Raw genomic sequence first — 26,081 nt, 5'->3', positions numbered from 1 at the left:
TGAGCCTTTTGTGTTGACACATCTGAAATAAATGGTCTGCTTTTCAATACATCTGGAGTTTGACTGATCACAGGAGAAGAATATTCCTAAGGTATCTGATCCTTTTAAATAGTACTATGCCGTTCATATGGCAAGTACATTAGATTGGACTAAACATGGCACAGAGAAAGGTTGGGTGGGACTAGAGCAGGATTTCTCTGCCCTGCCACTACGGACTCTCACCATGGCAATCTTTACCCTTGCCACAGGAGGTAAAATCTCATCCTCCTAATAAGTACTTATTTATTGGTTTTGGCCAAGGCAGGCTGCTTGACAAGGTGGCATCAGGCTCCCACCCTTATGTCACTGATCACAGCAACCCAGGAATTTCCCCCACTGGTACAGGACACACCCCCTCCTACATAGGATTTACTGCAGTTCCACCCCTGTAAAAATTGGTACTGGTACTCTTTTGCATGTTTTTGGTTGTGTCCCAAGTTACGTCCTTTCTGGGAGGGAGTCCAACGACTGATCCATAAACTTACAGGTTTTTTGTTTTTTTTGATAGAGGACAGTCCAGAGCCATACCTGCTACATATTCATTTGTAGTGTTTTATATCACTCCTGACAACTGAACAGTCAAACATACATATTACCAAAACAAATGAAAAAAACAAAAAAAACATACAAAAAAAACCCCATCAAAAGTAAACAAGTTCATTTTGTTTTATTTTTCAGTATCAAATTATACATTTTATGAATGTACCACAGACAGACTGTGTTAATGTCACAAACTGGTGAAATGGGAGGGGAAAAAAGGCTTTCCTCAATATCGTTACTAAACTGTGCATCGCTATCAAAAATCACTTCAATAGGAAACCAACAAATGTATTTTGGTATCCACCCCCTCCATTGGCTATGTTTGGTTTAAAACCACATTTTGGCATTTCCTGACAGTTTTGCATGTGAAGTCTTGTACCCAATTTAGTAAAAACAATGCACCATTGTTAAGTACAAACAAAATATAGCTTACACACCGTCTATAAGGGCACTGACAGAAAGTGCTCCGGAGAATGTAAATATTACTGGCTCTGCTGCATACTATCTTAATGGTTGCCTAGCAAAAGAAGTCATTTCTTCTAAAGAGAAACTGTGAAATGGTGTTCTTAGGATGTCAAATAGACTACTGTAAGCCCCGTTGATCCCTTAAAATAGGTCTAAAGAATCTTGGTCTGAACTGATACTCAATTAGCTTCTTCTCAACTTACAGATTTATGAACATTTGTGCGTAAATATTTGAAAGCCCATTCACACCAATATTTGCCAAAGAATTTTTCTGCTAAAGATTTTCACTTCCAATAAAATAGATAAAATGTTGTAGGAGGCTGTACCTGATATTACATTTAAGACTTAAGCAGCAATGTTGTCCAGACAGTGTGCATGATCAGATAATTACATTTCACCATCTGATAACCCAACTAATAAGCAAGTTAAGTTATCTTGAGTACACCTATTTAAACATTGCCCTCCCCAAATACTGGACAAATTTATTGGAGAAGAGGTAGAGAGAGATAAGTGGGGAGGGTATATACTATATTTGTGAAGCTGACAGGAGAACAGAGTACAGTTCCTTTTTATGCCTGTGTAGAGGGGAGGAGAAAGGAGGAACCTGCAGATCTCTTTTCACAGGCTTCATCCCTTTCATTATTTGAAGTCCGGTTTTTCTGGGAAAGTGCAGCCAGCTCGTCGAATAACCACGTTAGCAGAATAATGACCAGCTCGGATACACTCTTCCAAAGGCTTGTCAGACACTAACTGAGAAAGAAAACCTGCAAAAAAACAAAAAACAAACAAGACATATTAAATACTTAGCAGTGTATGTATCTGCCACCTTCTATAAGCTAGGCACAACAGGCCACATGAATCAGATAGACAATAGTAAACATGATCATAAATTAGTGGAATGTGATGGTTCCCATGCTAAACTCGTTTTGCCTGTTACGATGGATGCAGAGATAGATTTCAAAAGTGGGACAGTAATAATGACAAAACTGATATGGCATTCCAGAAATCTCATAGGTGAATCAGTGGTGTAGTTCCCTCTGGAGCAGCCCATAAGGAGCTCCTTTCTCTTTAACAGATCCTGTTAACACCAACAGCCTCTATTGTTCTATGAAGCTATGGCAACTACAGTTCTCTTGTTCTGACATGAACCTTCAAACTAAATAAGGTTGTGAACTAAAACTATTACCTTTCTGTCCCTTAACCCTTTTGTAACTGGGGGTTTTTGAAGCTTAAACGCCCAGACTAAGTTTAGCTGTGTCAGTATGAGTCAGACAAACTACTCATTGATAATTCTCAAGTTGACTGAGACATTGGGCCTGAGAACTAAGAACACACTGATGCACATTCCAAATTCTCTGATGCAAGGTTAATTAACATTCTTATAAGTGGTATTTTACATTTAGACTCAAAGTATAACTAAAAGGCAAAACATTTTTTTTTAGTTTTGGATAGAGTGGAGAGGGATTAGAATGCCTGTCAGTTTTTATTGCGATCTGTGCCCCATTAGGGAGATTTACCCCTCTATTTGTCCTGTTTTCATTATCACGGAAAGTGAAAGTAAAATAAATCCCAAATTTTGGGTTGTCCTGAGAAAAGTAATAGAGGGGAAATCTTCCAATAAGGACACTGGTTCTGTTAACCTGTGGGTTCCCAAGGAATTGCTTTAATTTGCAGGGTTTTTTTCTAACTTTTTGTTTGGCTATGGGACAGGAAGTGAAGCGAAATCTCCACATTGGAACACGAATGGCGGAAAAAAAAAAAAAAAAAAAACGACAAGTGTCAACTCTCCCTTGCTCTAAAATAAAAAGTTTTGCCTATAGTTCTACTTTAAAAGCCATATGCTGTCACAAAGGCGTGAAAGGAAATCTTATAGATTGGGGTAAATATAATTTTTTTTTAGACAGATATTGTATATAAATGTATATCGGTTTTACTGTGTATACAACCTTTGTTTTGCAAACATTCACTACATGAAAAGATTCCTAGAGCACTAAATGCTCACAAAGCTGTACAGTGGGAAGAGAAGAGACAGGGAAGAGTCACTGCTCTGGCTCACTCACTGAGTATAAATTTCACTAAGAGTGACTAAGTTATGTAAAAAGCTTTTTACAACTGTAGGTAAGGACAAACCTGAAACAAGCAAAAAGAGCTTAAAGTTTACTGTGCATGAAGCTGGATTCTGTAGTTATTTTCATTGCATGGCTGTCCTGTCCTCTTCCTGCTGCTGAAATTCTTGAGCTGTTGGGGTTGAATGCTTTGGGTCTCCGGGCTCAGTTGCACTAAAGATAATCCAAGATATCTTTCCCTCCTGCCCTCTCCTCAATTAAGAAAAGTTATTTCACTGATTACACTGCCTCTAACACTATATGTGAATGAAGCAGAGACTCCTGTGACTGATCACTCTCCCCATTAACAGATCGTATTACAGACAGTCTAACCGTTTAAAGAACTTTTCTCATTGTAGAGGAAGGGTAGGAGGGAATGCGTTGCAATCGATAATCTTTAGCCAATAAGCGGAGCCCACAGACCCGAAGATGTTAACTCCCACAGCGCAGAAATGGCAGCCCTACAGTAAATCTTTCTACAGAAGCCAGCAGCCTAGACATAATTACAGGCAAAGTAAAAAACTGTAGAGAAAACAAAAATATTTTTGGCTAAATGTCAGCTTTAAGCGTTTAAAACTGCTTTTAAAGCGATTGTAAGGGTTTGTTTTTAAAAAACAAACAAAAAACAAACATATCATAATTGCCTCCACTGTACAGCTCGTTTTGCACAGAGTTGACCCGAACCTCCTCTTTTGGGGTCCCCGGTGGCTCTTGCGGCTCCTCCCCACATCGAATATCCCCCTAGGAGAAGCGCTCTCCCGAGGAGGTTACCTTGCAGGAGAACGCTCCCGAGTTCAGCATTCGGCAGGCATATCCGCATAATGTATGACTCGGCCCTGCTCCCCTGGTCATTGGATTTGATTGACAGCAGCGGGAGCCAATGGTTGTGCTGCCATCAATCCAATCAAGAGCCGAGAACCCCGGGCAGAGAGACAGCGTGTCCCCGCCGGGTCAAGTTCCAGGGCTCAGGTAAGCAAAACGGGGGGGCTGGTCGCTGACAGGTGTTTTTTTACCTTAATGCATACGATGCATTAAGGTGAAAAAACACGACTGTTTACAACCCCTTTAAGCAGGGTGTCCCAATTTGTTTACTGGCTTGGGGTTCTGTTTCACTACCATAATTTATAAAAATGGTATGTAGACACCAAGAGAGGACCAGAATAAAATATGTATGTTAATTTCTTGCATCACTATTATACATGTCTATTTATAAAAACACACAATGACAGCATGTTTACTAGCTTGTTCAGTTCTCAATTACATTAATACAGCAAAGCTATTATTACAAAAGCACAACATTGCATAACATAAAATAATTTATCTGAACCTGGAAAATAACCAGTGTGCTACAGAACCATAAATGAGACATTCTTAAAATCTTCATTGCTTGCATTTGCTACCAAGAGTTGGCATGACATTTTTCATGTTATTAAAACTGTGCTGATGCATGAAATTTAAAGTTACACATGGGACTGAATACTACATTTCATGCACTTGTATCCACTGTAATTTAACTCCCAGCAGAGAGGTTGCATGCTGGCAGGTGATTTGTCTGATGTGTTGGTTGGTAAGTAGTTTAGCAAGTTAATGACTAGAGCTCAGTGCAACAAAGGCACTGCATTCAAAATATTCTTGAAGGTTAGCAGCAGGAACCCCTAGAATGCCAAGAAATGTATATACATCATGGGTCTGGTATATGTGACCAAGTGCGTATGTAAGCTGCTATTGTTGATATATGATTCACATAAGATCACAAGGCCATACACTCCTGGAGTCCAACATGTGGCCTGCTGTGCTTCGCTCATCAAATCAGGTCAGCAACACAGCGGGCTGCACAGAGAGTGGCAGTGGCTTTGGAGCTTTACCCAACGCTTGTCAATGAAGCCGCAGTCCAACAGTAAGCCCAGGAGCCAAATGTATCTGCTTCCGCTACAGAGCGCTTGATAAGAACATATTACAGCAGAGAACCATTGGCAAATTAAAAAAAAAACAAAGATTGAGATTGATGCAGGCATGAAGCCTGCACCACTGTTCTAGACTAAAAAAAACGGGGTAGATCCTGCTCCTAATTAACAAAAGAGAAGCAAGCCTCTTATTAATTGGGAGTGATTTGCTTTATTTTCTATCCTGTGTCTGCCCCAGACAAGGCAGAGAGCTGGGGCTGTTTGCTTTGGCTCCCTCTGCCTGCCCTCTTGCTCAACTAAAAATGAGAGGAAGGAGGATGACTGTTAACCCTGCATTTGCTGGGATTAAAAGCCAAGCATACAGGCTGAAAAAAAAAAAAAAAAAAAAAAAAAAAAAAAAAACCCACCACATTTTTTTTACTAACAAAACATATAGTGTATAATAAGGCCTAAATACACCACTCAGCGCTATAGAACTCAAAAAATTCTTCACAGCATAAATCAGAAATGACATACAAAAAATAAATAACGACCAACACCCCTAAATGAGCACGTCAGAGGTGTTTGGTATGAGCAGCTGTTTAAAACCAGAAACCATATGTAAACAATAGTATAATACCATACATTGATATTCAAGGGATAGTTAAATACTAGAAACAGCGCTGTTGTTGAGCAAAATAAATGATTGTGTGGCCAACTACACACAGAACAATGTCCATAAAAGTGATGAAGTAATAGTAGTGGTTCATAGGTAGTTCAAAGCAGATCATAAGTTTGTCACAGCATGCACCATCCACCGATTACTCCACTCCACCAGGTGTGAACACACTCCCCTCAGGGGGTTAAACTCACCAGAGATGAGTATACCACAAGCCTCCAAATAACAGATATCCTGGGATAGATAAATACGCTTTTCTCCAAGTGATGGATAAAGGGATTCCAAAGCAATGAAAACAAAGGAGAGCGCACATAGCGTAATTCCATTTATTGTTAAAACAAACCCATCACATTAAAATTCCCCCATCACTAACTACGTACTAGATATATGCAGTCAACAAGCAAAAGGATAACATCACCGTGCACCGCAGCGTAGGAACTCCGGTCACCGCCTCAGCCCACAGGGAGCGGAGTCACTTCCTAGTTCCGGGTCCACCACGATGGAGCGCACGTGTCACTTCCGGCGTCGTGTAGGTCACGCCCTGACGCGTTTTGTCATATCCTGACTTCAACAGAGGGCGTGATATATATATATATCTAGTACGTAGTTAGTGATGGGGGAATTTTAATGTGATGGGTTTGTTTTAACAATAAATGGAATTACGCTATGTGCGCTCTCCTTTGTTTTCATTGCTTTGGAATCCCTTTATCCATCACTTGGAGAAAAGCGTATTTATCTATCCCAGGATATCTGTTATTTGGAGGCTTGTGATATACTCATCTCTGGTGAGTTTAACCCCCTGAGGGGAGTGTGTTCACACCTGGTGGAGTGGAGTAATCGGTGGTTGGTGCATGCTGTGACAAACTTATGATCTGCTTTGAACTACCTATGAACCACTACTATTACTTCATCACTTTTATGGACATTGTTCTGTGTGTAGTTGGCCACACAATCATTTATTTTGCTCAACAACAGCGCTGTTTCTAGTATTTAACTATCCCTTGAATATCAATGTATGGTATTATACTATTGTTTACATACATTTTTTTTACTAACCTAGAAATTGAAAATCTGAGTACAGTACAGGCTGAATATTCATAGACCCTGTATTATAGACTGTTACCTTCAGGTGACTGGACACTGGAAAAAGCATTTCTGGGTATGTCCCCAAAGCATACCCCTATAACCCCACGCTATCTCGTGAGTTTTTTTAGTAAGCAAGGCAGAGTTACAGAAAAGAGAGGAGGGTGCAAACAGAACAGTGCCATCTGGCTCAAAAAAAAATCAAACAAGCAAGGGTCAGAGACTCAGAGTGCAGTTAAAAAAATTTGCAGCTCAAGGCTGCATATGCAGAGGCCTGAACATCCGCCTAGTAAACCCTTGAGAAAGTATGAACCAAAGAACAGATGGTAGACTTACAAAGATGGGCAACAAATGCTTGATTTCAGAAAACCCAGGACACCCCAACAAACAAAAACATTCTTAAAATAACTCATCTTTTAGAGCATAAGCCCTTACAATGAGTTGTGCTAGCCACCCAGCAATACTGGATTTAGAAGCATCCATTACAAGAGTACATTTTTCAGATAGAGGTTGACACTGCCAGATAGACCCCGACTATGCCCAGAGAATGGAGAGCAATTTTTTGGAGTGCTTTTTGAGCAGGGCACAAAAAGAAAAAAACAACAATGTCCAGGAGGTTGAAGGCTGATATCACCTTAGGTAGAAAGGAGGGTTTTGGGCGCAAGACCACTTTATCCTTGTGATGAATCAGGAAGGGCTCTTTACAAGGGAGAACGGCTAGCTCAGAAACACATCTGACAGACGCAATAATATAGCCACCAAGAAGGCCACTCTGCAGGAGCGATTACCCAAGGAGAGTTTCCATATTGGGTAATTTCTGCAGGACAGGCAGAACACGAAAATCCCAGAAGCACAGAGTAATGAGTGTTTGATTTGTGAGACACCTTGAATGAAGATTCTAACAAAGAAAAGTTAAGCCGAAGGCTTCTAGAATAAAATGGATAAAGCCAAAATCTGTCTCTTCAGAGTACTTAAGGCCAAATTTGGTCAAGTACAGATCGTAAGAAAGCCAGAACGTGAAGTACAGAGTGATCGCTACAGTTAAAAAGTCTGTGTTCACACCAGCTGAAAAAAAAATTTCCAGGTACGGCAGTAAAGTTTTCTTTTAGTGGACGCTCTGGGTAAGGCGTGAATGATCGATACCTCTGTCCTTCAAGACCTGGGCGTCAACAGCCATGCTGTTAAAGCCAGTAACTGAGAAGTAGGATGGAACAGGGGCTTTGAGACAGCAGGTCTGGCCAGGGGTCATCTCCCAGTTGAGTAGGTCTATGTACTCAGTTCTTCTGAGGCCAGTTTTGCGATAATTACTTACTACTTACTTCCTCCTCTATTTTGTGAAGCAGCCAAGCAAGAATGTGCACTGAAGAGAAGGCAGATCCTGAAAGCGTAAAGGAAATGGAATAATCAGGGCATCTGATCCCAGTGCTAGAGGATCCTTGGTTCTAGCCACAAACAGAGGTAACTGGCTGAACCTTGAAGCTAGGACATCTACATCTGGAGTCATCCAATTTTGGACATAGAAGATTGAAGTTGTTGGGATGAAAGCACTATTCCTCCTGAGGAAATCCGCCAACCGTCTACAGAGATGGTTTTTCATCAGAATACACAGATCAGTGCTGCAGCTGGTGTTACAGCATGACTGTTCGACAGAAGCTGGTCCCTATACCAGCTTCTGTCGAGGTGATTCAGCATGTTCAGGTGTACCCGGCTTTACTTCTTTTAAGGCTGTCTGACGCCTGGTACCCACCTGATAAGCCACTGCTGTAGCATTGTCTGATTGCACCCCGACTGGGTGTCCCTGAAGAAGAGGGTCCAATGATGCAAGTTCCAACTTGCTGATAGGGAGGTTTGATTCCCTTTTGTGACCGGGTTCACTGAACTGTGAGAAATTGGAACCCTTCTCCCCAGCCTGAGGTGCTGGTATTTTATTTTACATGTAATGACTTTTCCATTTCCATGCCTCAATTGGAAATCCACTAAGCTAGGAGTTCTCTGCTTGAAGAGAATCACAGGAAAAATTGGGAGAAGGATTGTGTCTGTTCCAGGCCAACAGAATGCTGTGTTGAAGAGGCCTTGAGTGAAACAAAGCAAAAGAAACAGCCCTGAATGAGGCTACCATAAGGTCCAGGTCCTCATAGAGAATCACACTGAGGGATGTATTTTCGACGTTAAGATCCAAGCATGTGATCTTAGGGAGGCAAGCTTGTTTGGACACAAAGGAACACTTGCCTGGGCCAGATCGAGTCCTACGTATTCTAGACAAAAGGAGGGCTGAATGGCAGATATTTGAAAGTCGACTATCCACCCAAAGATCTATAGAATCTGGATAGTCCTTTGGAAATTTGCAGATCATTTTGCGATGGAATCCTTCAGAAGAAGGTTGTCTAGGGAACCTGTGATGTGGATGCACTGAGTTAAGAGGTCGAGTAGGGGTCCACCTTTGTAGATACCCTGGGGGCATAGGATAAGCCAAATGACAGTGCGACAAATTGGAAGCGTTTGTCTCCTACTTCATGTAAGCAGTAGACAGTGCAGATGAAGAGGGTAAATTGGAATATGTAGGTAAACATCTTGCATGTTGACCAATGCCAAATATTCACCTTGTCTCAGAGGCAATAACTGACTTTTGCGGATGCCATTAGGGATTTTAGGTTAGAATTGGATGAATAACGCCACTATTTTGGTACCATGAACAGGGTTGAAGAGCGTACTTTGACGCTGGTCTCTAGAAGGACCAGAATGACCACTCCGAGACAAAAGATGGTAGGCGGTCTGCAAACTTGACAGTCTTTGGGCAGATTTTTGCTGATGAGAAAGAACAAAAATGGTGAGGGGGTAGAGTTTGAAACTCTTTTGCACCCTTTTGAAACCGACTGAACCCATAGGCCTGGGACGTCCAACTCAGTGGAATGCAAGCTGACGCAGACATGTCCCCACTCTTAAGAGTGTGGGTGTCTTAGTGAAGAAGGCATTGGGCCACTCGTTCCAGTTTATTGTGCCATTATAATAATGCAGGAAGCTTTGGTAATTCCCCAGTATGGCTCCACATGCCGTATCACAGCACTTCCTGCGAGTCCGCAGACCGTCTCCCAACTGAAGCAATAAATCACTTAAAGCTCTGTTGCTGGTGGGGTCGGATGGGAGGGAGGAGTCTGGTAATGGCTCTGTGCACAGCGTGAGGATCCTGAGAACCCTCTCCCTGCAGCTGAGAGGAATGATCGGCCTGATGAGAAGGTGTAGGTAGCTTCCCTCCCCGCCCCCCCTGCTCATCACTCTCTGAGCTGTCTTGCAGTGTAAGCCAGAGGAAGTCTGTACCTGCATCTGCCTGCATCCCCCCCCGGCAGCAGGGAAAACGGTGCGCTGCTGGGGGCTGTTTCAAGTCCCCAGCGGTGTTGCCGGCCGCGGAGAGCGGAGGAACCAGCTGAAGTGCACCGGGGAATTTCGGAGGAGAGAGCCAGGAAGGTGGGTGAGCGGAGCAAGGAGCAGCGACAGCGGACACTGAAGAGCTGAGAGCGGAGAACAGCTGCGACTTCAGCGGGTCAGACAGACCTGGGCAGATTGATAACATCAGAGAGCAGCAGCAAGCAGTAGTGAGCGTCCCTTTGTATCCCAACTTCAACAACAACTAAAAGATAAGTACCGTATTTTTTTTTTTTTTTTTCTTTCCTCTTTTGGCTTTTTTCTATTGCAATTGTCTTGAAGTGAACAAGCAAAGGAAAAGTAATAGAACAAAAGAAAGGGAAAGGGAAAGAACACATTGAAATAAAATGGAATGAAAAGCGAAAGTAAATGAAAGTAAACGAAGGCGAAAGAGCTGAAAAAGTAGAATCAAGCGAGCTAAGAAAAATAATAAAAACAGGGGGGGGGAACAGGGGAGAAGAGAAGGAGAAGGTGAAAGAGAGACAAGCCAACGGAAGAGTTGTCTCCCAGCCCCCACCTGTTTGCTGCTGCTGCAGTATCTCCCTTTCTTGTGATTTTTTTTTTTTCTTTTTTTTGTTTGTTTTTTGGTTTTTGTTTTTTGCAAATGGTACTAACAATAGGCTTGATAGTACAAACTATAGAATAAGAAGAAATTTCATAGTAACAAAAATGTGGAACATATAAGCTCATACTGGAACTATACTGCTGAATATATAAATCATCTTGCTGAATACTTGAATTAGATTACATTATATCGCTAAAACATTTGAATTATCTTGCTGAGCACCTGGGCCCTCATGTACACGGGCTGTTGGGAGAACGTTGTGAAAACGCCAGTATCTTTGCAGTGACTTCTTTTAACTTTTTTCAGCGTTTTTGCAATAGCGTTTTTGAGCGTTTTTTTTTTTTTTTTTTCCCCTCTTTTGGCTTTTTTTTATTGCAATTGTTTTTTTGAAGTGAACAAGCAAAGGAAAAGTAATAGAACAAAAGAAAGGGAAAGAACACATTGAAATAAAATGGAATGAAAAGTGAAAGTAAATGAAGGCGAAAGAGCTGAAAAAGTTGAGAAGAGAAGGAGAAGGTGAAAGAGAGACAAGCCAACGGAAGAGTTGTCTCCCAGCCCCCACCTGCTTGCTGCTGCTGCTGCAGTATCTCCCTTTCTTGTGATTTTTTTTTTTTTTGTTTGTTTTTTTTTTTTGCAAATGGTACTAACTATAGGCTTGATAGTACAAACTATAGAATAAGAAGAAATTTCATAGTAACAAAAATGTGGAACATATAAGCTCATACTGGAACTATACTGCTGAATATATAAATCATCTTGCTGAATACTTGAATTAGATTGCATTATATCGCTAAAACATTTGAATTATTTTGCTGAGCACCTGGGCCCTCATGCACACGGGCTGTTAGAAAAGCGCTGTGAAGACGCCGGTGTCTTTGCAGTGACTTTTTTTAACTTTTTTCAGCTTTTTGCAGCGTTTTTGCAATAGCGTTTTTGAGCGTTTTTTTTTTTTTTTTTTTTTGCAGCTTAGGAACGCCTATGCCACTTGCAGCTTAGAGACGCCTAGGTGGGCATGAAGCCATAGACTAACGTAGACAGGCCTTTTTGAGCTGCAGAAAGGGCTTAGAAAAGCAGCTGTAGAGATGTCCGTGTGCATGGGGACTTAATACTATGGTTTAAACAATTGAACAGCACCAAGGAATGCTTAATGTACTTAAGGTAGTAACATAACTTCTGGGAAACGGTGACTACTCATATCTCATTAATTATCTCTATTATTGGATTGTGGGGAGGATGGTGGGTATGAGAACGGAACAAAAGAAATATTAGTAAAAATAAGTCAATTTAAGAAGGCTGGGAGATTTTTTCATCATTAAGAGACCCCAACCAAGGGGTATTCTGGAAGGCAGCTTTGAAGATCCTATAAATCCAGCCATAGAAACAAACATGAAGGGGAAAACAACAAGAAGTGCGGGAGCAATACCGAAATCACCTAGGATCAGCCTAGGCCCAAGTCCAGGCCCTATGAACAGGTATATACAGCAAGGAATCGGAGAAGGAGAGAAACAAGTGGGTTCAAAGGGCAGACAAATAGATACAAAAGAGAAGGACAACAAGGATAAAAAAGGCCAGTATAAAGTACAAATAGAAACCAGCCACCTCTCAGAACCCAGAATGGAGCCAGAAATGGGAGAGGAAGACAGAGGAAAGGAGGAAGGACAACAAGGGCCACAGTTGCCAACAAAACAGGATATGGAAAAAATGTTCGCGACACTAGAGAATTCCCTAAAAGCAGAGATATTAACACTCCATAAAGACATGGGATGGAGTGGAAGAAGTAGAGATCAAAGTAGACCTACATCAAAAAAACATAAAGGAACTGGAAGAGGAAATAAAGAAACTAAAACGGGAACAACAGGAACAATCATATAAAATAGAAGAGCAAGAAAATAGAGATAAAAAGAAAAACTTGAGAATACGCGGGTTACCGGAAACAGAACAAGCAGAAAACCTAATAGAAAAAATGAACAATCTCTTCAACCAAATCTTGGGAAAGGATGCAACCAACATAATAGGAATAGAAAGTGTCTTTCGAGTAAAAAAACCTCAAAGGTTCTCAAGGGAAACACCTAGAGATGTAATAGTACGCTTCGAAAAATGGGAAGAAAAAAAACAGATCTGGATAAACCTAAAGAGGAAAACACAAATAGAGTTTGCGGAAGGTAAATTACAAATATTTCAAGATTTGTCTCAAGAAACGTTGAAAAGACGACGGACATTAAAACCACTATTAGGAATCCTCCGGGAGCAAGAAATTCAATACAACTGGGGTTTTCCAGCATGTCTAATAGCAAGGAAAAACGGAATAAGTGCGAGGCTAAGATATGTGGAGGAGATTCCGGACTTTTGCAACAAACTAGAAATCCCCTCCCCAGAACTGGAAAAATATGCAAATAGACAGGAGCGAATAACGGCAGGGGATGACCTGCAATGGCAAATAAATTCAAGGAACAGACATCAAGATGTGGAATCTCGAGGAAATTAATAACTGAGAAAATACCACACATTAGTGCAAGGGGCCTTAGAGTGGAAAGGGGGGGGGGGGGGGGGGGCTGGGGTTGATGGGATGGGAAAAAAGGAAAGTGAAAGGATTGGTAAAACACAACAAAAATGCAGGGAGAGGAAGACAGGGACTCACGGAGTGGACAGGGGGTCGCCCTATTAGTGCTTAGGCGAGGGGGGAATAGGGTGTCTCACAGAGCTCCGCCTTACAATAAATAGAGCAGAGGGGGCAGGGTGTGCCCCACAAAACAAAGTAAAATGCTCTCAGCTCTAGAGAATATGGGGGTAAAAAACCCATATCAGAAAAAAGGGAGGGGGAGGGTGGGAGGAGGGAAAAGGGAGGGAAGGAGGGAAAAGGGAGGGAAGGAGGGAGGGGAGGGAAAGGTCTGATCCACATGAGTGGTTACATAGGCGCACCTATTTTGAGACAAGAGATGAGGAGACCCCATGCGTCCGCTGGGTGTCCCCTCCACCCGGCCTTCTAAGAGGACCGGGTGGGGGGGAGGGCCGGAGGACGGGCGAAAAAGAAAAGGCACAAGAATAGAAAACGTAAACAGCATAAAAATAATCTCCTATAATGTCCGAGGACTAAATTCCCCAGGGAAGAGAAACATCATTCTCCGAGAACTAGAAAAAAGTAAAGCAGAAATAATTTTCCTACAGGAGACGCATATAACCCAAAACTCAAATACCAAAATTTATTCAAGAAACATACCAACATGGTATCAAGGAGACTCGCCAATAAGAAGGGCCAAAGGAGTAGCCATCGGTTTAGGGAAAAATGTACGTTTTCTAATAGATCAAAGGAAAATAGATCCGGAGGGTCGATATCTTTTTATTACAGGAACTATACAAGGGGTAAATTATACATTGGCTAATGTCTATTGTCCTAATAAGAACCCTAAAAAATATTTGATAGATATCATTAAAATACTAATGGAATTCAAACAAGGAAAATTAATACTAGCCGGAGACTTCAACTTCAGCATGGATAACAAAATGGACAGCACCTCAATAGTAAGGGACAAAGAGGTAAAACAACTAAAGAAATTAAAAAGAACACTATATGAACAGCAACTAATAGATCCTTGGAGAATTCAGCACCCCAGCACAAAGGACTACACATTCTACTCAACAGTACACAAAAGTTACTCCAGATTGGATTACATCATGGTCGAACATAGAAACTTGGAAGAAATAGAAGAAACAAAAATAGGTATAATAACCGCCTCAGATCACAGCCCAGTAACGTTGAGAATGAAAATAAAAGGAGAAGTCTTTGAAAGGGGTCCATGGAGAATCAATGAAACTTTATTAGAAGACAGCGAGACCGAAAAAAGTATCATAGAAGAAATTAAAAGATATTTTGAGGAAAACGATACACCAGAGGTATCGAAAGCAACTATATGGGAGGCGCATAAATCTGTTATTAGGGGCAAATTAATAGCCATAGGGGCAAGAAAAAAACAGGAAAGGAAAACAAACATGCAACAAATAATTAAAGAAATTTATGAATTGGAACGAAAACACAAAAATCAAGTAAACAACAAAATCTTCGGCCTATTATCTCAAAAGAGAGAGCAATTAAAAGACTGGATGGAACAAGAAGAAAGGAAGGAGTACAACAGAGTAGTACAAGAAAAATACAAATGGGGTAACAAACCAGGAAAATACCTAGCAAATTTGGTAAAAAAAAGAAGTCTTTGAATTACATTGAGAAGATCAAAAATGAAAAAGGAGAAGTGGTAAATAAAACTACAGATATAGCGATAACATTTCAAAAATACTTCTGCTCCCTATATGCAATAAAAGGACAGGAAAGTTGGAAAGAAGCGAATACAAGAACAAAGAGGATACAAGAATATCTAAAAAAAGCAAATTTACCAAAAATAAAAATAGACCAACTAGAAGAATTGGAAAAAAATATTACGCAAGAAGAGGTAAAACTGGCATTAAAGGAAACTCCCGTAGGAAAAAGTCCAGGACCAGACGGGTTCACGGTCAAATACTATAAAAAATTTGAAGAACAGCTGACTCCAAAACTATTAGAATATATGAATTCCTTAGGGGAAGATGAAGACATAAGAAGTGAATCGCTACTAGCTCATATTACAATACTACCAAAAGAAGGGAAAGACAAAGTTAATTGCTCAAGCTACAGGCCAATAGCCCTATTGAACGCTGATACGAAGCTGTACTCCAAGATCCTGGCCACTAGGATAAAAAAACTAATCCCACAGTGGATCAACCCGGGCCAGACTGGTTTTGTCCCGGGGAGAGAGGGGCGGGACAACAGCCTAAAATCATTACTGATGTTGCACAAGAAGGTGCAGAATGAGACCCCAGTTCTATTCCTGTCATTGGATGCAGAAAAAGCATTCGACAGGGTAGACTGGGGTTTCATGATGGATACATTGCGGCACTTGGGTATCGGGACAAAAATGATGAAGTGGATAACAAATTTGTATAATGGCCCGACAGCAGTCGTAAAAGTAAACGGTAGACTCTCTCCAAAGATTAAGATGCAGAACGGAACATGGCAAGGCTGTCCACTGTCTCCACTATTATACGTATTGGCTTTAGAACCATTATTAGCAACACTCCGCAATAACAAAGAGGTAGAAGGAGCGAGACTAGGAGGAAAAGAGCATAAGATCGCAGCTTACGCGGACGACATCTTGATGTACGTATCCAACCCAAGAGTGTCACTCCCAAACATATTGAAGGAAATAAAAAAATACGGAGAACTGTCAAATTTCAAAATTAATCCAATAAAAACGGAAATATTAAACATAGGACTAGAGAAAAAGGAAGTTCAGTTTTTACAAAAAGAATTCCCATTTACGTGGGTAAAAGAACTAAATTACCTTGGAATTAAAATAACTCCTAGAGTCGAAAAAATTTACCAGGCAAATTTTATCCCATTGATCAATGAGGTCAAAGAAGAAATGAAAAAGTTAAGAATACAGTCACTTTCATGGATTGGAAGAATAAATATGTTCAAGATGATGATACTACCCAAAATAAATTACAGATTACAGATGTTACCAGTAAAGATCCCGCAGAGCTTTTTTAAAATAATTAAAACAATTTTGTTAAAATATATATGGTTTAATAAAAAACCAAGAATCAAATACACGCTGATTACAAGGAAAAAGGAGCACGGAGGTTTGGCCGCTCCAGATATAAGTAGGTACTATAAAGCCATAGTTTTAACACGAATGTTAGAGTGGACAAATGAGAAAAATGAAAAAAAATGGGTGGAAATGGAAAACATAATAAGCGGAGTCACATTACATAAGAATATTTGGATCCCACGGAAATATAAGAGGGACTGAGAGAGAATAAGATAATAGTGGGTTCATATTTATAGGAGGCGTTTTGTCGTCGATTTTTAAAATTATTAAATAATATCCTAGAAGGGAAAAACAATAAAGATGTGACGGAAACAATCCACAATGATGTGAAAAATGAGAAGAGATAAAGTTTGACATATAAAGTTGAAATAATGTCTCTCAGAAAAATTTTCGCTGAAGTGAAAAAAAAAAAAAAAAAAGCTCTGTTGCTGGATGCACTAGATAACCATCAGAAGTGATCTGTTGCTGCAAAGGGGATTTCCAATGAACAGATCCAGACATTCTAAGAATAAAAACACACACACTTGTGTAAATGAGCAGACCGTTAAGGATTTTAACAAAGGGAAGCTGGGAAATGTCTGAAATTGTTGTAGACTTGATCTTTACATTACATGAATGTTTTACACAAACAATTTTTCCAGGGTGCACCATGTTATGTACCAAATATAGAAAAATTACAAAAGCAAAACTATTGTGGAGCCCTCTTGACATGTCAAGGGCTGATTTTGATACCCCCTATAATTGCCATGTTCACTATGACTGCTTAACACAGTACTTACCTCCAACAAATGCATCCCCAGCTCCATTGGTGTCTACTATTTTACTCTGGTCAATCTCTATCACGGGGAATGCCACAACTTTATCCACTGGAAAAAAAAAAAAAAAAAAAAAATATATATATATATATAGATTACACAGCATGTCATAACATGTGAGCAACTTTTAAGATCCATCATACAACCCCGAGTCCCAAAAAGGTTGGGTGCTGTATAAAATCTACATAAAAACAGAATGCAACGATTTACAGATCTCATAAACCTATATTGTATTCACAATAGAAAACATATCAAATATTAAAATTAAGAAAATATACCATTTTAAGAAAAAATAAGGTAATTTTGAAATTGATGGTAAAAACAGGTCTAAAAAAAGTTGGGATTGGGCCATGTTTAACACAGTGTAGCATCCCCTATTCTTTTACCACTCTGTTAACATCTAGGAACGGAGGAGACCAGTTGCTACAGTTTTGGGAGATGAATGTTGTCCCACTCTTGCCTGATATAGTATTCTAACTGCTCAACAGTCCTGGGTCTGTCAGATTTTTCTTTTCAAGATGTGACAAATATTTTTAATTGGTAAAAGGTCTGGACTGCAGGCAGACCAGTGAAGCACCCGGACTCTTCTACTATGAAGCCATGCTGTTGTCATAGATGCAGAATAGCTTTGTAATGCTGAAGTATGCAAGGCCTTCCCTGAAAAAGACACTCTGGATGGGAGCATACGCTGCTCTAAAACCTGGATATCTTTCAGCACTGATGGTGCCTTTCCAGATGTGCAAGCTGCCCATTCCATATGCACCAATGCACCTCCAGAACATTAAAGGTGCAGGCTTTTGAATGGAGTGCTGATAACAAGCTGGGAGGTCCCCCTCTTTAGTCCAGGAGACGCTGTGCCCATAGTGGCCACAATTTTGATTGGTCTCACCACAGAACAGTTTTCCACAATACAACAGTCCATTTTAAACGAGTTTTGCCACATAAAAGACGGCAGCATTTTTGGACCATGTTCAGATATGGATTCTTCTTTGCATGCTGGAGCTTTGCCTTGCATTTTTGGATGGCACGGCAAACTGTGTTCACAGTTATTTTTGGAAGTATTCCCGAGCCCATGCATTGATGTCCCATCGTGCCTGTTTTTAATGCAGTGCCGTCTGAGGGCCCGAAGAACATGGGCATCCAATATTGCGCTTCGCCCTAGACTCTTATACTAAGATATTTCTCCAGATTCTCTGAATCTTTTGTTATTATGTACTGCAGATTATATATTTTAAGTCTATGCAATTTTACAATCAGGAACATTATTCTGAAATTGTTGATATTATTTGGTTGCAGCGTTACACAGATTGGTGAACCCTTACTCATGTTTACTTCTTAAACACTCTGACGCTAAGATGATTTTATTATACCCCACTCATGCTACTGCCCTTTTGCAAAATAACCTAATTAGTTGCAAAATGTTCATCAAGCTCTTCCTTGTTAGTACCACACTTTGCCAGATTTTTGTTGCTCTGTCACAAATTTGGGATGTGTTGCTGACATCAATTTCAAAATCACCGTATTTCTTTTGTTTTCTTCTTAAAACTGGTACATTTTCGCAGTTTAAATACGATATATTTTCTGTTTTCTATTGGGAATAAAATATGGGTTTAAGAGATTTGCAAATCATTGCATTCTGTTTTTATGTAGATTGTTATACAGTGTCTCAAATTTTTGGAAAAAATATGTAAAAAAATAAATAGAAACATTTTAAAAGGGAACATGAATTATAAATGGTATCTTATGCATTGTCAATATCGCTGATCAAGTTGCATTATACAAGGGCTTTAACTTTTTTTTTTGCAAAGAGTAAAAGAAAAAAGTCGAGATCCTGCCTTTTAAGGATAACAGGTAAGCACCCCAATCATTGGAGGAGGGGGGGGGGCAGAAAGAGTATCCACAAAATAGGTACCGCCTCTAAAGCCTTAAGAAAAGTGAGGTTCTACGACAGTGAACCAAAAAAGTGGTACCCTATTTAAAGCACTGGTGCCAAGCAAAGGATCAGATTTAAAGCTGTATTAACCACTTAAATACAGGGCACTTATACACCTTCCTGCCCAGACCACTTTTCAGCTTTCAGCGCTGTCGTAGTTTGAATGACAATTGCGCGGTAATACAAGACCCAAACTACATTTTTATAATTTTGTTCCCACAAATAGAGCTTTCTTTTGGTGGTATTTGATCACCTCTGCGGTTTTTATTTTTTGCCAAACAAATAAAAAAAGACTGAAAATTTTGAAAAAAAAAAAGTTTTGCTTTTGTTTCTGTTAAAACATTTTGTAAATAAGTAAGTTTTCTGTTTCATTGATGGGCACTGATGAGCGGGCACTGATGAGGTGGCACCAATGAGCGGGCAATGACAATGGGCACTGGTAGGCGGCACTGATGGGCATTGATAGGCGGCACTGATAGGCGACACTGAAAGGCTGCAAAGATGGGTTCTTCTGGGTGGCAATGATGGGCACTGATAGGCGGCACTGATACGCGGCATTGATATGAGGCACTGATATGTATCCCTGGTGGAACTGGCAGTGGTAGGCATTGTGAGTGGGCACTGATTGGCAACTGCCTGGGCACAGATTAGTATTTCCCTAGGGGTCTAGGGCATACCTGGTGGTCCAGTGTGGATGGCCATCCTGGTGGTCCTGGGTGGGATCTGAGGGGGGGGCCGTGCTGATAAACAATCAGCACAGACCCCCCCCCCGTCAGGAGAGCAGCCGATCGGCTCTCCTCTACTCGCTTCTGTCAGACGCGAGTGAGGAAAAGCCGATCACCGGCTCTTCCTATTTAAATCGTGATCAGCCGTGATTGGACAAGGCTGATCACGTGGTAAAGAGTCGCCGTCAGAGAGACTCTTTACCTAGATAGGTGTTGCGGGGTGTCAGACTGACACCCCGCAACAACGATCGCCACGATGCACGCATCGGCTCAATATCCTGAGGACGTCATATGACGCCCAGTCAGGGCATTGAAACCACTTTGCTGCCGTCATTCTGCTATATGGCGGGCGGCAAGTGGTTAAATCCAAAAGCAAAAACGTATTATATTGCAGTTTACCAATTCTTAGATGTGGTGGCTGCATGTTTTCTTTTTTGGGCTTTCTTCATTGTATTTCACCATGGTGATCTGGCAAGTAAGTCTGTTTTAACAGAACAAGCTGTTCTGCAGATGTGGCAATTACAATGTTGAGACAAAACCTTTACTACTGACAGGAATGCTTACAACGATCAACTTTTATTTATGTAAACCAAAAAGATGAAAAATGGTTTGCTGCAACTGCTTATAAAGTGTTAGCTGGAGTTAAGTTTCAATTTGTTAGTGTATCTAAATCTAATTCATCTAACATTACCCCTTCTCCCCTAACAATGCAGCTGTCCAAATGTGCCCCTGTGCACCTTCAGAGTGGAGGCACCTTAACCACTTCAGCCCAGGAAAATTTGGCTGCTCGATGACCAGGCCATTTTTTGCGATATGGCACTGCGTCACTTTAACTGACAATTGCGCGGTCGTGAAACGCTGTACCCAAACAAAATTGACGTCCTTTTTTTCCCACAAATAGAGCTTTCTTTTGGTGGTATTTGATCACCTCTGCAATTTTTATTTTTTGTGCTATAAACAAAAGAGCAACAATTTTGAAAAAAAAAAAAAAAAAAAAAAACCCCACACAATCTCTTTACTTTTTGCTATAGTAAATATCACAAATAAAAATAAATAAAAAAACCCCTCAGGTTAATGCCGATATGTATTCTACATATTTTTGGAAAAAAAAAAAAAAAAAAAAAAAAAAAAAAAAAAAAATCACAATATTGATTGGTTTGCGCAAAAGTTATAGCGTCTACAAAATAGGGGATATATTTATGGCATTTTTATTATTTTTTTTTACTAGTAATGGCAGTGATCTGCGATTTTTATATCGGGACTGTGATATTGCGGCAGACGAATTGGACACTTGACACATTTTTGAGGCCATTGAAAATGCACTGATTACTGTATAAATGTCACTGGCGGGGAAGGGGTTAACACAAGGGGGCGATCAAGACGTTAACTGTGTTCTCTGGATGTGTTCTAACTGAAGGGGGGATGGGACTGACTATGGGAGGAGAGAGATCGGTGTTCATACTTAAATTTGCCCCCTATTAAATTGTTTAACCTTTTTTTGTCTTAGCGACAACCTAGGTTTGTCTGAAGCATGTTTAACCAGTTGCCGACCTCCGCACGCCGATATTACATCTGCAGAAAGACAGAGGTGGGCAAATGGGCGTTTAAAAGCTGGGGATAGCAGGTGCGCACATGCACCCGCTGTGTACAGAGTGACTGTGCCCGCGGGACCGGCGGACTCGATGTCCACCAGTCTCTTGGCGATCATGTCACGGAGCCTCAGAACGGGGAAGTGCCTTTGTAAAAGCATTTCCCCTGTTCTGGCTAGCGTCATGACAGAGATCACCGCTCCCTGTCATCGGGAGCTGTGATCGTTGTCATGTGATTTAAAGCCCACCCCCCCCCGTTAGAATCACTCCCTAGGACACACTTAACCCCTTCATTGCCCCCTAGCGGTTAACCCAGTCACTGCCAGTGTCATTTATACAGTAATCAATTCATTTTTATAGCACTAATCGCTGTATAAATGACAATGGTCCCAAAATAGTGTCAAAAGTGTTCGACATGTCCGCCATAATGTTGCACTCCCGATAAAAATCGCAGATCGCCTTCATTACTAAGAAAAAAAAAAATAAAAATGCCATAAAACTATCCCCTGTTTTGTAGACGCTATAACTATATAGTTATATATTTGCGCAAACCAATCAACATGCTTTTTGCGATTTTTTTTTACCAAAAATATGTAGAAGAATACATATCGGCCTAAACTGAGGAAAAAAAAAAATAAATATTTTTGGGGGATATTATAGCAAAAAGAAATAATGTGTTTTTTTCCAAATTGCCGCTTTTTTGTTTATAGCACAAAAAATAAAAACCGCAGAGGTGATCAAATACAACCAAAAGCAAGCTCTATTTGTGGGGAAAAAAAAGAAAAAAGAAAAAAAAAAAAAAAGAAAAAAAAAAAATAGGATGTCAATTTTTTTTGGGGTGCAACGTTGCACGACCGCGCAATTGTCAGTTAAAGTGACGCAGTGCCGAATCGCAAAAAGTGCACTGGTCAGGAAGGGGGTAAAATCTTACGGGGCTGAAGCGGTTAAAATTGACTGACCACCTATTGACTATATACACTGGAAGTCTGGGCCAAGCTCTAACTACTCTTTCAGTAAAATAAGACTAAGTTTATTTTTGAGCTTTCCTTCTGCTAGTTTGAAGTCATGTTCAAGTGTTCTTGATCTTAGCTTTATACTGAAAATACAGATCTGCTGAATCTTATTCACCTTTGTAAGGGTACAATCATGCTCCTTCTTTCCTCAAGATTGTACACAGCTCATGCAGTCTTCTCATGACATATTTTATCCGTTTCATTATTTTTGTTGTGCCTCACCGAGGCTGAGCTAGATGCCGATCAAAGCATCTGGGTGGATTTCTGACAGAACAAAGTTCACTCCTGTAATCCATAGGAGTAGGAAGGGTCAAAGCTTTTCTTTGGCCATACTTCTCTTCTGGATCACAGGAGTGCATGCACTTGTATCAATGTCAGGATGCACTCAGATGCCAGATTGACAGCTGGCTCAGTCTTTTAATGCATCACTAAAAGCCTGAGCCAGCTGTTCCCACCATCTCCAGCCTGACGCTCCAGTGAGCACTGGAAGGGCAGAGTAGAGAGCCGGTGACAGACAAGTCACCACTCTCTGCTTAGTGAAGACCAAGAACTGAGCGATCAGCAGACGTGTGATCACTCAGTTGTTGGGCTCAGAGCTGGTGGGGGGACAGCTGCAGCATCACACCATTGCTGCAGCCGGGAGATGAATATGAAAGTTTGTGTTTTTATTATGCCCACACTTCTCTCACACCTGCTAAAATTTGTAGTTGAAAAATAAGAACCTACATACTAAAAAGGCAGTAGACTTTTTCTTCTAAAGTCTCATAAATTAAAGCTTGTAAAATTCTATTTCATAAGCAATTTACCAAATATTTGCACCAATGAAGCTATGTGGTAAACAAAGGACGGAACACAGCAGAACAGAAACTATTGCTTTACTCCTACTTTAATGCTTGCAGACAGCTCTGTAGCTTGATTAGCAGCAAACTACAACAACAAAGAATGTTTTATGTGTAGAAAATCTTTAGCACTTCTAGCAGGAACCACTGTGTAAATGTGTTCACTTAAGTAATACAGACTTCATGTTCCAGCCATAACACATACCAAATGTATATACAAACACACTACCCACATGTTACATGTTTACTACTGTAGTAGTGGCCCCTTCTCTACTTCTTATGTTTTGCAGCAACCAGTCGGGAATTTTTGAAAGCAGCTGGCCTGTCAGAAAACAGTGAATTTCAGGGCAAAGCAAGATGGGGAGCTAAGAGGTGCCAGGACAGCCCCACTCGTTATGGGCACTGCTCTGTTCATTATCATGTCAATGGAGTCTGAGCCGACCAGACAAAGCAGGGTTATGAGAACCTCCCTGAGCATCCTGACTCAATCAAGCGACAATATTTCTTACAAGAGCATCTGTAACACAGACCTAATTATGTGGGGCCTGCTTAGGGTTGTTCTGAAAGGATGCGGATATTTGAGCAGGTCAACAAGTAAAAAACAGCAAGTGCAGAGATGACACAGAACGAGGATAATTTTACAGTGGTTACAAACCCTTACAGACCACTTTTTGCTACAGGTAAGCCTATAATAAGGCTTACCTGCAGCTACCCAGGATATCTCCTAAACCTGCATTTGCTGACGTCATTGGCACATGCGCACTGAAGCAATGGCACGTTTGTGCCATTTGCTTCAGTGAGTATGCCGTTACCAGCGGCTCCCACCAATCACAGCGCCGGAGCCGCCATACCTGGAAGTAACCCCTGGGAGTGATGTCGCCAGCCTGTGCTGTGTACGGACACCGCAGCGAGGGCTTTGATCTCAGGTGAGTACTACATAATGAGCTAGTAGGCTATGCCTACTAGCTCATTATGCCTTTGTCTTGCAGGTGTTTTTTTTTTTTTTTTTTTTTCAAAGTAGGTTTACAACCACTTTAAAGACAAAAGCAGAACATTCCATAGCTCAACTCACCAACCAGTCTACCAAATGCATGCTAACTAAACCCCTGTTTTTAACGCAGACTGTTGGACAGGTAGACAGACTGGTTGGTGAGTTGTGGAATGGTCTGTTTGTCTTTCATGCATTTTCCCTTCCATGTGCTCCTTACTGTGAAGGCCATTTATAGGTGGGGGCAGCGGCCATTTGTTTGTTACGAGGATAATTTTAGCCTCATCAGATTCATTTGCAGAAGAGTCAGCTATAGCCAAATTTCATTAGCTTGTTTCCATGTTCTGGACAGGCATTTAAACAGCAGTTACAATTATACTAAAAGCTTATGAAATTGTAAAATATCAGCACCAATATAGCTCAGCAAAGTTTAAAGATAAATTTAGACTTCTATGCTTAGCACACACTGCATTACATTTTGCACATTGGAACATTGGTAAGGAAATTTCCTTTTAATAAAACCTTCACATACTAAATGCATACGTTTACATGAAGCATTAGGATTTGAAGCAAGCCCCAAGAAACTATGTTTTTTTTCCTAAAAACAGCAAATTTATTTGGAAGTAGTGACTTGTGCCCCAGAGAACACCTAATCCAAACCGTATACTTCCAGTAATCTCTGGTGATGGTTGTGTGCTTCTGGTACAAGCGATGTTAATGATTTCTACAAGTGTGTCTTGGGTTGAGGGAGGCAACCCGGGAGGATTAAAGTAGTTCTAAAGTCAAATTGTTTTTACCTTAAAGGAATTGTAAAGGCAAAAGGTTTTTTATCTTAATGCATTCTAAAACCTTTTGTGTGTAACAGCCTTCCCAGCAACCCCCCAATCACTTACCTGAGCCCCATCTCTCTCCAGCGATGTCCACGAATGTCTAAGCCATCCGGGACACTCCTCCTGACTGGCTGAGACACAGCAGCGATGCCATTGGCGCCCGTGGTTGTCAAAGTCAGTCAGTCAATCGGGGGATTGAGGGGGCCCCATGTCTGAATGGACACACAAAGCTGTAACTCGGCTCCAGTGCCCCCATAGGAAGCTGCTGACTGAGGGGCACTCATAGGTGGGGAGGGCCAGGAGCAGCAAAGAGGGACCCAAGAAGAGAAGGATCTGGGCTGTTCTGCGCAAAACCAACTGCACAGAGGAGTTAGGGAGAACTTTTTTTTAATTAACAAAGACTTTACAATCACTTTAATGCATAGCTGTTTTAATCCCCCAGTCTCCTAAATACTTACCAGAGGAGTCCGGTATCGATCCCGCACTGTGCTTGTCTGTAGGTCTTCTCTCCCCTCTCTCACAGGTTTGGCTGAGAACAGCTGAAGCCATTGGCTTCTTCTGCTGTCAGCCAAATCCAGCAAGCAGAGTGTGTCAGGGTCGAGTGTAAATGGACACATACAGCCTGGCTTGAGAACGAGCAAGCATGTGTGCCACCATAGGAAGCAGCTTCCTATGGTGGCACACTGAGGAGGAGCCAACAGTGTCAGCAGGGGACTCCAGAAGAGGTGGTTTAGGGTCACTCTGTGCAATACCCTTGCACAGAGCCTGCTAGTATAAGATCTTTATTTTAGTATTAAAAAAAATTACCTCTAGAACTGCTTTAAAGCCTTTGTTACCCCAACACTTCATATTCCTGATATGTGCATGCTGTACCATGTACTTGTATGATTAAGTATCCTGTACTCTTTGTATTGCTTCCTTTATGTGAAAT

General features: G+C 40.9%; 1 protein-coding gene across 6 annotated transcripts in view; it reads right to left on the bottom strand.

Annotated features, from left to right (window-relative positions):
• Positions 1-691: 691 nt before the first annotated feature.
• ADK (adenosine kinase) overlaps positions 692-26,081 on the bottom strand; it is a 315,535-nt gene continuing 290,145 nt past the window's right edge. For all 6 annotated transcript variants that reach the window (XM_073596766.1, XM_073596760.1, XM_073596764.1 and 3 more), the window contains 2 exons: positions 17,198-17,284; positions 692-1,808 (listed from right to left, as the gene is read on the bottom strand). In XM_073596766.1, coding sequence (XP_073452867.1) covers positions 1,684-1,808; positions 17,198-17,284 — 212 coding nt within the window. In that variant the 3' untranslated portion in view covers positions 692-1,683. The remainder of the gene's footprint in view (positions 1,809-17,197; positions 17,285-26,081) is intronic.

Source organism: Aquarana catesbeiana, linkage group LG08 (genome assembly GCF_042186555.1).
Source record: "Aquarana catesbeiana isolate 2022-GZ linkage group LG08, ASM4218655v1, whole genome shotgun sequence".
In the NCBI taxonomy this organism is placed as follows: domain Eukaryota; kingdom Metazoa; phylum Chordata; class Amphibia; order Anura; family Ranidae; genus Aquarana; species Aquarana catesbeiana.
The sequence above is the reverse complement of the archived record's forward strand: the minus strand, read 5'-3'. Positions and strand labels throughout refer to the sequence as shown.